At 40.1% G+C, this 15,025-nt stretch overlaps 1 protein-coding gene across 2 annotated transcripts in view; it reads left to right on the top strand.

Moving 5' to 3' along the window:
- The window catches only part of FILIP1 (filamin A interacting protein 1), a 189,001-nt gene that overhangs the window by 161,630 nt on the left and 12,346 nt on the right, over positions 1 to 15,025 (top strand). Inside the window, exons 5-6 of one of the 2 annotated variants that reach the window (XM_043591843.1) lie at positions 2,577 to 5,382; positions 8,662 to 8,719. In XM_043591843.1, the coding sequence (XP_043447778.1) occupies positions 2,577 to 5,382; positions 8,662 to 8,719 (2,864 nt within the window). Of the gene's footprint in view, positions 1 to 2,576; positions 5,383 to 8,661; positions 9,501 to 15,025 lie in introns of those variants that run through there. The other variant, XM_043591842.1, reaches the window with a different exon arrangement.

Below are 15,025 nucleotides of genomic sequence, written 5' to 3'. Positions count from 1 at the left end.
TTTATTTAATAGATGCTTAGACACAAGGATATGTTTTGTAAAAGTAAATTCCATAAAAAATCTTAATTATATCATCAGAATCATTTTTATAATAATTCTTTAACACCACAAATAGCTTCAATATATGTTCAGTCATTTCTTGTACAATGCAATGTGAGACTATTAGCTTCTATTTACTTGGTTAACAGCTAATCTAGTCATAAATATGAAATAAATCACTTTAAATAAGTAAGGTGCAAAATATATTGAAAGAATAAAATATTCTTAAAACAAATACAGGTTGTTTACAACTTGTTTCTCTGATATAAATATTAATATTAAGAAGCATTCTTATACTATATAAAGTAAATATGATTATTTTATTTTATCTTATTTTTTATTTTTTAAAATTTACATCCAAATTAGTTACCATACAGTGCAACAATGATTTCAGGAGTAGATTCCTTAGTGCCCCTTACCCATTTAGCCCATCCCCCCCGCCACAACCCCTCCAGTAACCCTCAGTTTGTTCTCCATATTTATGAGTCTCTTCTGTTTTGTCCCCCTCCCTGTTTTTATATTATTTTTGTTTCCCTTTCCTTATGTTCATCTGTTTTGTCTCTTAAAGTCCTCATATGAGTGAAGTCATATGATTTGTGTCTTTCTCTGACTGACTAATTTCACTTAGCATAATACCCTCCAGTTCCATCCATGTAGTTGCAAATGGCAAGATTTCATTCTTTTTGATTGCCGAGTAATACTCCATTGTATATGTATACCACATCTTCTTTATCAATTCATCCACTGATGGACATTTGGGCTCTTTCCATACTTTGGCTATTGTTGATAATGCTGCTATAAACATGGGGGTGCATGTGTCCCTTCAAAACAGCAACCTGTATCCCATGGGTAAATGCCTAGTAGTGCAATTGCTGGGTTGTAGGGTAGTTCTAGTTTTAGTTTTTGAGGAACCTCCATACTCTTTTTCAGATTGGCTGTACCAGCTTGCATTCCCATATGATTATTTTAATTCCATTTTTATGGATAACTGAAAATAACTATTAAAATTGGTGCAAGTTATGAAGGGCAGTGAGAGATACAGGCTTCCAGTTATGGAATGAATCAGTCAGGGGAATAAAAGGTACAGCATAGGGAATATAGTCAATGATATTGTAATAGTGTTGTATTGTGACAGATGGTAGCCACACTTGTGGTGAGCACAGCATAATGTATAGAGTTGTTGAATTACTATGTTGTGCACCTGAAACTAATGTAACTTTGTAACTATACTTCCATAAAAAAAATTGGTGCACATTGATTCATCAACACAAGGATAGTAAATAGTTATTCTAGTGTATTTATATTCCTACTTTTTTAATGCTATACATAAACACCATAGAGAAAATGTATTTCATACATGTAAAACATAATAATTCCTGTAGCTGCCACATTTTTATATTGATAGTAATTGATTTCCTCCCAACCTAGTTCTCTATTTAAAATTTTTGTTTAAATCCAGAAACTGAGCCAAAATTCTGTGCCAGTTCTTCATTAGCTAGTTTATGTAGATCAGCTTTCTATCAGAAAGCTTGTCTTGCTTTGTTCCTATCAGGTGATAGTTGCATACATAATTAAAAAGTCCCAAGGTTCTTTTTGTTCTGCACCTTCCCTTTGACTTAAAATAAAATTATATATATATATATATATATATATATATATATATATATTTAATGTGTATTCATTTTTTGAGAGAGAGAGAGAGAGAAGACAGCACAAGCAGGGGAGGGACAGAGAGAAAGGGAGACACAGAATCCGAAGCAGGCTTCAGGTTCTGATCTGTCAGCACAGAGCCTTGACATGGGGCTTGAACCCACGAACTGCGAGATCATGACCTGAGCTGAAGTAGGAGGCTTAACCAAGTGAACCACCCAGGTGCCCCATAAAATAAAATTATATTTTGAAGTCATAAGATGTAGAGGTGAGGAGCAAGGATTCTGGATCCTGAATCCCAGAATTACCACCTACTGACTGTGGGAATGTGCAAGAGCCCTGTCTCACATTCCTTATTGGGATGACAGTAGCAATACATGTCTCAGAGGATTGCTGTGAAGATAAACACATAACACACATTGTGCTTAGAATACAGAAAACACTATTTAAATAGCCACTATTATTGTACAACCTAAGTGTTACTCAATGGTTATGTTATTGAAGTATAATACATTTGCAGAAAAGCACTCATAAGTGTTCAGGTTACTGAAATTTCATAAGCTGAACGATCCTGTGTAACCAACACATAAGTCATGAAACAGAAACCAGTGCCTGAAGAGTCCTTTTCATGCCCACTTCTGGTAACTACCCCTCCCCAATGGGAACAAATAACCTGACTTTGGATTAGTATCCTTAATGACTATCTGTTAAAGCCTTGATATTGGAGCAGTTGGTAGGTATTTATTGTAATAGCATTTCACTTTTTATTTAATATCTAAGACAAACTTTTTTTGCTGATGAATCTTTTAATATGTATAAGAATAAATATATGACATATGTATAATATAATAACAAACTATAATATCTTAATATATTTTGTTTCCTAGGTTGAAAAAGCTCCTTGAACAAGAAAAGGCTTACCAGGCCCGAAAAGAAAAGGAAAATGCTAAGCGACTCAATAAACTAAGAGATGAGCTTGTGAAACTCAAGTCCTTTGCACTCATGCTGGTGGATGAAAGGCAAATGCATATTGAACAACTTGGCCTGCAAAGCCAGAAAGTACAGGATCTTACTCAGAAACTGAGGGAAGAAGAAGAAAAGCTCAAAGCCATTACTTCCAAATCCAAAGAAGACAGGCAGAAACTGCTCAAGTTGGAAGTGGATTTTGAACACAAGGCTTCGAGGTTTTCTCAAGAGCATGAAGAGATGAATGCTAAATTGGCTAATCAAGAGTCTCACAACAGGCAACTTAGACTCAAGCTGGTTGGCTTGACTCAGAGAATTGAGGAACTGGAAGAGACCAACAAAAACCTTCAAAAGGCAGAGGAAGAACTTCAGGAATTAAGAGATAAAATTGCCAAAGGGGAATGTGGCAACTCCAGCCTTATGGCTGAAGTGGAAAATCTCCGGAAGCGCGTGTTAGAAATGGAGGGTAAAGATGAGGAGATCACTAAAACTGAATCCCAGTGCAGGGAATTGCGGAAGAAGCTGCAAGAGGAAGAACACCACAGTCGGGAACTCAAACTTGAAGTCGAGAAGTTACAGAAGAGAATGTCTGAACTGGAGAAATTGGAGGAAGCATTTAGCAAGAGTAAATCTGAGTGTACCCAGCTACATCTAAACCTGGAGAAAGAAAAGAACTTAACCAAAGACCTGCTAAATGAGCTAGAGGTGGTCAAGAGTCGAGTTAAAGAACTGGAATGTTCTGAAAGTCGATTGGAAAAGGCTGAATTAAGTCTAAAAGATGACCTTACAAAGTTGAAGTCATTTACTGTGATGCTGGTTGATGAAAGGAAAAATATGATGGAAAAAATAAAGCAAGAAGAGAGAAAAGTGGATGGACTCAATAAAAATTTTAAAGTGGAACAAGGAAAGGTTATGGATGTAACTGAAAAACTAATTGAAGAAAGTAAGAAGCTTTTAAAACTGAAATCTGAAATGGAGGAAAAGGTGTACAATTTGACAAAAGAAAGAGATGAGTTAATAGGTAAACTGAAAAGCGAAGAAGAAAAATCCTCTGAATTGAGCTGCAGTGTTGACTTATTAAAGAAGAGACTAGATGGAATAGAGGAAGTGGAAAGGGAAATAACAAGAGGAAGGTCTCGAAAAGGATCTGAGCTCACCTGCCCAGAGGATAACAAGATTAAGGAACTAACACTTGAAATTGAGAGACTGAAGAAACGCCTCCAACAATTGGAGGTGGTTGAGGGGGATCTGATGAAGACGGAGGATGAGTATGATCAGTTAGAGCAGAAATTTAGAACTGAGCAGGACAAGGCTAATTTCCTCTCTCAACAACTGGAGGAGATAAAGCACCAAATTGCCAAAAATAAAGCAATCGAGAAAGGTGAGGCTGTGAGTCAGGAAGCAGAGCTGAGACACAGATTTCGGTTAGAAGAAGCTAAAAGTCGAGACTTAAAAGCCGAAGTACAAGCTCTTAAAGAGAAGATCCATGAATTAATGAACAAAGAAGATCAACTTTCTCAACTTCAAGTGGATTATTCTGTCCTTCAACAAAGATTTATGGAAGAAGAAAATAAGAACAAAAACATGGGGCAGGAGGTCCTCAATCTGACCAAAGAGTTGGAGCTTTCAAAGCGTTATAGCCGAGCTCTTCGACCCAGTATGAATGGGAGAAGAATGGTGGATATTCCTGTGACGTCAACTGGAGTGCAGACTGACGCGGTGAGCAGTGAGGCAGCAGAGGAGGAAACACCAGCAGTATTTATACGGAAATCCTTTCAAGAAGAAAATCACATCATGAGCAATCTTCGACAGGTAGGATTGAAAAAACCTATGGAACGATCCTCTGTTCTAGATAGGTATCCTCCAGCAGCAAATGAGCTCACTATGAGAAAGTCTTGGATTCCATGGATGAGAAAAAGGGAAAATGGGCCCCCAATCACTCAGGAGAAAGGGCCTCGAACAAATCCCAGTCCAGGGCACCCAGGAGAACTGGTCCTTTCACCAAAGCAAGGCCAGCCTCTGCATATTCGAGTGACACCAGACCATGAGAATAGTACTGCAACTTTGGAAATAACAAGCCCAACATCTGAAGAATTTTTTTCTAGTACCACTGTCATTCCTACCTTAGGGAATCAGAAACCAAGGATAACCATTATTCCATCACCAAATGTCATGTCTCAAAAACCAAAAAGTGGAGATGCTACTCTTGGCACAGAACGAGCCATGTCCCCGGTCACGATTACTACATTTTCTAGAGAGAAGACCCCAGAAAGTGGAAGAGGTATGTTTGCAGACAGGCCCACATCCCCCATTCAGATAATGACAGTGTCTACATCAGCAGCACCAGCTGAGATTGGAGTCTCTCCTGAATCCCAGGAAATGCCCATGGGAAGGACTGTCCTCAAAGTCACCCCAGAAAAACAGACTGTTCCAACTCCACTACGGAAATATAACTCCAATGCCAATATCATAACCACGGAAGACAATAAAATTCACATTCATTTAGGTTCTCAGTTTAAACGATCCCCTGGGACTTCAGCTGAAGGAGCAAGTCCAGTTATTACTGTCCGACCTGTCAACGTGACAGCTGAAAAGGAGGTTTCCACAGGCACCGTCCTTCGCTCCCCTAGGAACCATCTCTCATCGAGACCTGGTGCGAGCAAAGTGACGAGCACTATCACCATAACACCGGTCACAACCTCATCTACTCGAGGAACCCAGTCAGTGGTGAGTAGAAGAGGCTCCAGAGTGGAGGCTGAGGGAGGGAGAAGTGACTTGTAAGAATCACCCAGTGCCCAAAGTACAACAAAAGCACATGCCTCTCGCTCTACCTGAGCCCACTAGCAGATGTTTCCTAGAGGACCAGCTACACCAAGACATGAAAATAAAAAGTGGCCTAATGTTTTAATAAATTGAACTCATTTTGAGGGAAAATTTCTTTTTTTTATGTAAAGTATGAAGACCCCCCAAATTCTTGCAAATATGGCCTCTTTATAATGTCAGCATACGACAATAATCAGGTTTAAAGTTTAGTTTTTTGTTTAAAATACTTTTAAAAATGGAGACTGAGAGAAATGGTCAATATGCAGGAAGAATTAAAACTGCCTCCTGGGTTATATATCTATAACCTAAAATATTCAATATGTGGTTATGTATGGCCATAGTCATATTTTTTTCCAAAAATAAGATTAAAAGTTCTTAATATTAACTTTTTTAAAAGTAAAAAAATGGGTTTATATGTCTAAACACTATATTTTATTAATAGTATCTTTCAGAGAGCAGATGCTTGATAAACATTTATTTAATAACTAGAAGGCTAAATGAGTGATTATGAAAAAGCATGTCTCAGATATAAAAACCAGAGCTTAAAAATAAATTCTGTTTTTAGAAATACTTCCAGTGATTGTCTTCATTTACTTGGGACAAATTAGTAAATTAAATTATAGAAGAACATGTACTGTTTAGATTTTAATTTAAACCAATAAACTAGAAATTATTATTCCTAGATTCTGAACAAATTCTGTCCTATGTATTAGAAACTCTTAGGAAAGACAGGAAGCTTATTATTTAAGTATAGAAACTGTGGCTTATTGTCCCATATCCTCAATTAAATTTACTTTAATTTTCTGTATACCAACACAGATTCAAGACAGACTTCAAAGTGTGAATTACTAATTGCTTTGTTGGTAAAGCTTTTCATTACTGGCTCTATAGGAGCCAAATAGCATTCAGAATTGCTCACACTTCTTGAATGGTTCAATATAATATTGCTTTTTAAGCAACACAGAGCATAGTTTGCTTGTGCATGGTCACTTCTCTCTAATAATTTTTATAAAAAGATAGTGGAGGTTTAAGTTGTAGTTCAGAGCAGATTTTCTGCTGAAACATCTTAGTACCATTTTAAGGGTCAGATCAAAATAGCTTTACTTTCTTTAGCAACATTGTTGGCTACTGATTAAACCCATATACAAACAAGATTTCAAAACAACTGTTTAGGATTTATAGGCCTAAAGGATGGCCCACTTAATTCAGATATTTCAGATTCCCTAAAATCAAGGATAACAAAAAGTTTGGGACACCTGTCTTAGAAATAGAATAGTGAGACTAGTTCATTTGTGCATGTATTTATTCAACATTTATAGGGTGTTTAGCTACACTCTGGGCACTGGGTTTGGTGCCCAACTGCAAAGAGGACCTTTAGAAGTTCCTAGCTTAGTGGGAAAGGCAGGATTGGAACCTACCTAGTGGTTCTATGATAGAGGTATGTACAAAGGAACCCAGAGAAGACTTCCTGGAAGAGGAAGTTTTCACAGATAAGGAGAAATTTTTTAAGAAGGAAAAGGGAAAGAGTATGTAGAGAGAACAGTCTGTGCAAAAGTGGACTGGAGTCAGATACTGAAGAGAGGTATGTGGCTTATTATGAAATTGACATTTGATCTCATAGAGTAGACAAAGGGAGCCATTGAAAGGGTATTGATGATTAAAAAAAACTACATTACTTATGTCTTAGAAACATATGTCTATAAAACAATTTAAAGATAAATTGGAAGGGACAAAGGCTGAGGACAGGGATACTGTTGCAATCTTCCAGGCTAGAGACGGTGTAGGCTTGAACTGTGGTAGTGAAAATGAGGACAGAGATATCTTAAAGATAGGATCGAAGATTTCGTGACAAACTGAGTATAGAGGGTGGCTCTGAAGTTTCTAGTGTGGCTCTATGGGTAGATAGGATGAAAAACATAGGAAGGCTACTCTTTGGGGACAAGATAAGTCATGTTTGGGGCATTTATATTTGAGATGCCTGCAAGACAGTGGAAATGTCTGGCAAGTGGGAAATATAGATGTGTATTCCAGAAGATCATTGAAGGGACTGGAGCTCATCAACACATGGGGTGACAAATGAGGTGATTCTCAGGGTAAATGTGAAAAATTAAAAGAGAGCTGAGAATGGAGCATGGTGACACCCACGTTTAGAAGAAAGGCAAGCTATGACAAGGAGCCAACCAGAGATTGAACAGGAGTCATCAGACAAGAGGTGAATGTGTGAGACTCCAGGAAGAAGGTATCACGGGCAAGAGAGTTTTAAAAGAACTTCAAAAAGAAGGGTATGGCCAGCAGTAACCGTAAAAAATGAAAAGAGGGGCACCTGGGTGGCTCTGTCTGTTGAGCGTCTGACTCTTGGTTTTGGCTCAGGTCATGATCACAGGATCATGGGACTGAGCTCCACGTTGGGCTCCGTGCTGAGCGTGGAGCCTGCTTGAGATTCTCTCTTTCCCCTCTGCCCCCTCCCCTGCTCACATACTCTCTCTCTCTCTCTCTCTCTCTCTCTCTCTCTCAAATAAAAAAATAAGGGGCCCCCCGGGGGCTCAGTTGGTTGAGCGTCTGACTGTAGCCCAGGTCACGATCTCACAGTTTGTGAGTTCGAGCCCTGTGTCGGGCTCTGTGCTGACAGCTCGGAGCCTGAAGCCTGCTTCAGATTCTGTGTCTCCCTCTCTCTCTGCCCCATCCCCACTCATGCTCTGTCTCTGTCTGTCTTAAAAATAAATAAAACATTAAAAAAATAAATAAAAAATAAAAAAAATAAAAAATAAAAAAATCTTTAAAGAAAATGAGAATCCAACATCATTAAGAGGTGGAGGGAGAGCTGCTTCATCCACTCCAAGAAAGTGCAGATAATTTGGGGGACAGTGGGAGTAAAGTTGCCTGAGTTTATGCCAGATGGCTGTATTTTCTCTGTGAAATAGGAGTTAAGGTCACTTCTGGAAGGGTAGATAGAGAAAGTGGGTCAGAGGCTTGAGAAGAGAAGGAAGTTTGGCGTAGGTGTTTCAGGACATGGAAAAGGGAGGCAATCAGAGTGGATTAGATCCCGACTCCAAGTTTCTAGCCATTTTATCAGGGGAGGTGTCATCTGTGGGCATTCCTGTCTTGCTAATGCTCAGGTTGACGGCAAATCCAGGCAGAAACTCACCAGTATCTCCCTGTGTCTCTATATTTTCTCTCTTACAGTCAGGACAAGACGGGTCATCCCAGCGACCTACACCCACCCGCATTCCTATGTCAAAAGGTATGAAAGCAGGAAAGCCAGTAGTGGCAGCCCCAGGAGCAGGAAATCTGACCAAATTCGAGCCTCGAGCTGAGACTCAGTCTATGAAAATAGAGCTGAAGAAATCGGCAGCCGGCAGCGCTACCTCTCTTGGAGGGGGGAAGGGCTGAGGGCAGTAGCTGAGGGGGTATGTTGTGCAGATGCTACTGCTGCCGTGAAAACGGACCTTCGTCTGTTTGTGCCAACTCTCTACATGTACTAACAAGTTTTAAATATCTTGTTTATAAAATAATCGACTAATAGCCATGTGTGTTTCCTATTTTGTAAATTTGTTTTGATGCTAGAGAAAAGAACTAACCAGCAGAGCTACAGTTTGCTGTGTGCTTTGTTGAGGATGCTGGGCCTGAGGCAGGGCCTGACTTCTAGTCCCATTTTTGCTCTAGAAAGTGGACCCACCAGTTAATCCATCTGAACCTCAGTCTCTTTGTCAGTAAGATATGTGAGCTGGATCTCATCATCTCCAAAGACAGATCCCATATTTCCTAATTGTAAATCAGATTTAATAGGCCTATCTCCACAATAATTGATTTTTCAGAAATTCTATTATGAAATAGGAAATAGTTTAACAATCGTCATTTGCCTCTATCAGATCCCGAGTTTGCTTCATGTGCTGGAAAAAACATCTCCTAGCTCTCACAGGGCCTGGACCTCTAAAGTTTTGCAAAACTAAAGCCTCTGGGATGATTTCAGGAAATAATTTGAATATGAAATAAAATGAAAATGAAATATGGAATCCTAAAAACAGAGTTTTACTTATTTGTGTGTGTCTGTGTGTACTAAAGAGGTTTTGGCCATCTCCAAAACATTCCCAGAATTTTAGAGATGATAATTTTAGAACCACTAATGTCAAACTCATGCTCTATTCAAGTGTGCAATTGATTTAAATTGTGGAGCAGTTGAATAGAGCTGCCAAATGGCCCTTCTATCCATTACAACCTCAACAGCGGTTGTAATGGATAGAAAATAGAAGAAAGTAATTGTGATACACTAATGCCAAGAAAAAAAATGACATCATGCACAGCTTAATTGAATTCAAATATTTTCCTCAGTTGAATGTGGACTTTACTTGCAAATACAGAACCAGTTCATGATTGTGGTGTGTGTGTGTGTGTGTGTGTGTGTGTGTGTGTGTGGTGTGATGAAATGAATTATTATTCCTGTCAGTTTTTCTTATATTTGTATTATTTTCATTAATTTCAAGCATGTTTTAATAAGCATGAAACTGTGTGAATGCAAAATGCCAGGTGTCTTTGTGAGAGGATTAACCATGTTATTAAAGTGGACATTGTGCTTCCTGGTCAAATAACCACAAATGAGCTCAAGGCTAATAACCCGCAGCTTAGCATCTGAGGTCTCATGTAGGCAGCACCTTTGTCAAAATTTTTAAGCCAATTGAGTGAACTTTATAAAAATACAATAACTATAAAGTTACAGGTTGTTATTTTTCCACTTCTGAATTGTGAGGGTTCCAAAATTATTTGTATAGTCCCTGCTGTTGATATTTGGGGAAAGATAGATTTTTTAAAAAAAGATATTTGATTAGCTTTTATCATTAAATCATGCTTCATGATAAAGAGGCTCTTCTTTGAGTTCTTTCCATACCAATTTCCTATCTCTTACAGAACTTGGACTTGAATTGTATATGATGGTGGTAGATGCCTCACAGAATTCATACATTTTTTTTAATGTTTATTTATTTTGAGAGAGAGAGAGCACAAGCAGGAGAGGAGCAGAGAGAAAGAGAGGGAGAGAGAGAAAGAGAGAGAGAATCTGCACTGTCAGCACAGAGCCCAACGTGGGGCTTGATCCCACAGTCCTGGATCATGACCAGAGCCAAAATCAAGAGTCAGATGCGTAACTGACTAAGCCACCCAGGTGCCCCCATATTCTTTTTAATCAGGTATCTTATTGCCTGTAGCTTATCAGTTCTCAGCATATGTATTAAAAGATGTTGAGTAACCATGCTAACATGCCATAATAATGGGATTTCAAGGTAGCAGGAGAGAGACTGAGAAAAATGATTTTGTAAAATGTGATTTTGAGGGGCACCTGGGTGGCTCAGTTGGTTAAAGGTCTGACTCTTGATATTTGCTCAGGTTATGATCTCATGGTTCCTGAGACCCAGCCCCTGGTGGCCTCCACACTGACAGCACAGTGTGGAGCTTGCTTGGGATGATTCTCTCTCTACTTCTCTCTCTCTGCCCCTCTCCTGCTTGCACACTCAAGCCTTCTTTCTCTCTCAAAGTAAATAAATAAACTTTAAAAAATGTGATTTTTGGGGGGCGCCTGGGTGGCTCAGTCGGTTAAGCATCCGACTTCAGCTCAGGTCATGAACTCGCGGTTTGTGAGTTCGAGTCCCGTGTCGGGCTCTGTGCTGATAGTTCAGAGCCTGGAGCCTGCCTCAGATTCTTTGTCTCCCTCTTTCTCTGCCCCTCCCCCACTCATGCTCTGTCTCTCTCTGTCTCAGAAATAAACAAACATTAACAAAAAATTTTTTAATGTGATTTTTAACAAGTTTAAACAAGATATCTTTCCATTTCCAATACTGACTTGTATTTTCTTAAAAGGAAATTTTCCCCTTTTATAAAGTGCACAACCACCCCTTTGAGGAAAGAAAAAAAGGATATTCACTCTTTTTTGAAATGCTTCTTTGGCATTTAGGGTATTTAGTGTTACTGTGAACAAATGGTATCAAAAATGAAAACTGAGACATTATATTACTTCTGACTCTACCTGTCATTCTCCAATGACTTTTATTATAATCTATTGTCACCGATGCTGTTTTTTGCTTTTACCCACTCATACCATGCTTATTTCATTCCTGCCTGGAAGTCCATACCTGCCATCTGCAGGGAGAGTGCCCTGAAAGGCTTAGCAGTGCATGTACAGGATGTTTATACATCTGGATGCTGGAATAGAGTCATCTACAAAGTACAACTGCTAGGAAAACTTGGCAGAACAGCACATTCACTTTTAAGAAATGGTAAAGAGCAGCCATGGCAGTGTTTCTTCATACTTTTATTTTATTTATTTATTTTTTTAATGTTTACTTATTTTTGAGAGAGAGAGAGGAGGGGCAGAGAGAGAGAGAGAGAGAGAGAGAGAGAGAGACAGGGAGACACAGAATCCGAAGCAGGCTCCAGGAGCCTGACGTGGGGCTTGAACTCACAAACCATGAGACCATGACCTGAGCTGAAGTCAGATGCTTAACCGACTGAGTCACCCAGGCGCCCCTATTTTAGAACCAATTCTACATTTATTGGATAGCTTTGTTTTTTGTTTTGTTTTTTTTTTAATTTTTTTTAACGTTTTATTTCTTTTTGAGACAGAGAGAGACAGAGCATGAATGGGGGAGGGGCAGAGAGAGAGGGAGACACAGAATCTGAAGCAGGCTCCAGGCTCTGAGCCATCAGCCCAGAGCCCGAAGCGGGGCTCGAACTCCCAGACCATGAGATCGTGACCTGAGCTGAAGTCGGTCACTTAACCGACTGAACCACCCAGGCGCCCCAGGATAGCTTTGTTTTAAGCCACATATTAGAAATGAAATCCACTGAGAATAGGAAGTAGAGGATTAAATGCACTCCAATTCCAGCTTCCATTTGTGAGGATAATGTTTTTACAGTGCAACTTGATGGGCTTTTATAAGAATGAATGGGATTAAAAGGTTAGAGTCTTTTCCCTGTCCTGGAACACAGTATTGTTCCAGGGCCTCACCAAGGCTGCTGTGTACAGCTGCTGTGCAGGTCCCACCCTAAGGATGGAGGGAGTGTGATGGCTCCCCCTGGGGTTGTGCAGGGCACAATCTGCACAGCTACACAGGAAGCACTGGTCTTCCCCTCCAGAGAATAGTTTTTATGGGTTGACTATTTCAGCACGCTATGATGGTGGCCATTTAGCATGCATGGTATAAGAAATGTTCCTGGGGCGCCTGCATGGTTCAATCCATTGGGCATCAAGCTTCGGCTCAGGTCATGATCTTGCAGTTCGTGGGTCCGAGCCCTGTGTCGGGCTCTATGCCGACAGCGCAGAACCTGGAACCTGCTTCAGATTCTGTGTCTCCCTCTCTCTGACCCTCCCCTGCTTGTGCTCTGTCTCTCTCTCTCTCTCTCAAAAATAAACATTAAAAAAAATTTTTTTAAAGACATGTTCCTGTATGGGACATGGCCCTAAGGGTATTTATCATTTCTTGAAAATGACCTTTCTGTCTAGGTCACTTGCTTAAACAGACTCATTCAGTTTCTGCTGGTAATTTTGTTACATTTTCAGTGAGGGCAAGTTAATGGATAGCAACCAGACTCCAGAGGTTTTAGCGTATTCATTAACAGCAGGTCTTACTAGATCTCTTACTTGAATGTCTTCAAGAAAGAAGTGAAAGAATGGCTTTGATGTGTCATGTGGGAAGAGTATAGTTGCAGGGAAATGAAAACATATCCAAGAATATAAGATGTACAAAGATTTGAATTTCTCATTTCCTCATAGGTTTAGAACACTGAGGAAAGCATGAGACTTCCCTGATCAGAAAAACCCAGGGATGTTAGATAAGAAGACTGAGCTTGGGGCGCCTGCGTGGCGCAGTCGGTTAAACGTCCGACTTCAGCCAGGTCACGATCTCGCGGTCCGGGAGTTCGAGCCCCGCGTCGGGCTCTGGGCTGATGGCTCAGATCCTGGAGCCTGGTTCCGATTCTGTGTCTCCCTCTCTCTCTGCCCCTCCCCCGTTCATGCTCTGTCTCTCTCTGTCCCAAAAATAAAAAAAAAAAAGAAGAAGACTGCGCTTATGTGGGAGGTTGGAGGGCAGAGAGAAGGATGGACACAGAGGGGGCTTCCCAGTAAACAGGAGCACACAATTCCAAATTTTCCCCAACCCAGATGGAATTCAGGGTTTCCCCTCCACAACCTCCTCTAGGGTTTCATTGTTGGTTATGTCCTCATCCTCTGCTGTTTCAGTTTCTCCTTTTTACCTGCTACTTCCGCACAGGATATAAATATGCTCTGGACTCTTCCATTGGAGCACAATTCTTCCTTCAGCCATGCAGTCCTCTATAGCTGCTGCCCTGTCTCCTTTCTGCCCAGTTAAGCCACAGACCAAACACTCAACCTTTTCTGCCTCCACCTCCACATTTCCATTTATTCCTTAACTCTTTTTTTTTAATTAATTAATTTATTTTGAGAAACAGGGAGAGAGAGGGGTGGGGGAGAGAGAGAGAGCAAGGGAGGGGCAGAGAGAGAGGGAGAGAGAGAATCCCAAGCAGACTTTGCACTGTCAGTGCAGAGCCTGATGTGGGGCTTGAACTCATGAACTGTGAGATCATGACCTGGGCTGAAATCAAGCATTGGACGCTTAACTGACAGAGCCACCAGGCTCTCCAACTCCTTTAAAAAATTTTTAAAAGTTTATTTATTTATTTTGAGAGAGAGAGAGAGAGAGAGAGAGAGAGAATGAGCTGGGGAGGAGCAGAAAGAGAGGGGGACAAGGGATCAAAGCAGGCTCTGTGCTGACTGTGGAGAGCCCAACACGGGGCTTGAACTCACTAACTGTAAGATCACGACCTGAGCTGAAGTCTGATGCTTAACTGACTGAGCCACCCAGATGTCCCTCTTTTAAAAATTTTATTAGTATAATTCATATACAGGGGCACCTGGGTTACTCAGTTGGTTAAGCATCTGGCTCTTGATTTCGGCTCAAGTCATGATCTCACAGTGTATGGGTTCCAGCTCTGTGCTGACAGAGAGGAGCCTGCTTGGGATTCTGCCTCTCCTTCTCTCTCTGCACCTCCTCCACTCACTTGAGTGCATACTCTCTCTCTCTCTCAAAAACAAATAAACATTTAAAAAAAGGTAATTCATATACAAGGTTAAACTATCAGCCAGCACTAAAAGAAAATTAAAACCATTCTTCCTTATCTCACTCCCCTTTTCCCTCAGTTTTACTCCCTGAAACATCATTTCTAACTCTTAGCTGTTTTTCTGGTGTTTATCTACATATTTCTAAATAATATACTTGTATTCTTTGTCAATGTAGACATAATTTTCTGTCTTCCCATTATTGCTTTGATGGTTGAGGATGCTCTCATATGTCACCTCTGTCATTTTTCCCCGTCCTCCCAGTATGATTACAACACGAATTTTTTGATAAATTATCAGTCAGCATTTATATGTTTATGTATGTATATGTTTACAGTATAAATTTAAACACTGCTCCCTGTTGGGGCAACTGACTGGCAGAACTCATGACTCTTGATCTCAGGGTTGTGAGTGCGAGCCCCATGT

This window comes from Prionailurus bengalensis, chromosome B2 (assembly GCF_016509475.1).
Source record: "Prionailurus bengalensis isolate Pbe53 chromosome B2, Fcat_Pben_1.1_paternal_pri, whole genome shotgun sequence".
NCBI classification, from domain to species: Eukaryota; Metazoa; Chordata; class Mammalia; order Carnivora; family Felidae; genus Prionailurus; species Prionailurus bengalensis.
The sequence above is the reverse complement of the archived record's forward strand: the minus strand, read 5'-3'. Positions and strand labels throughout refer to the sequence as shown.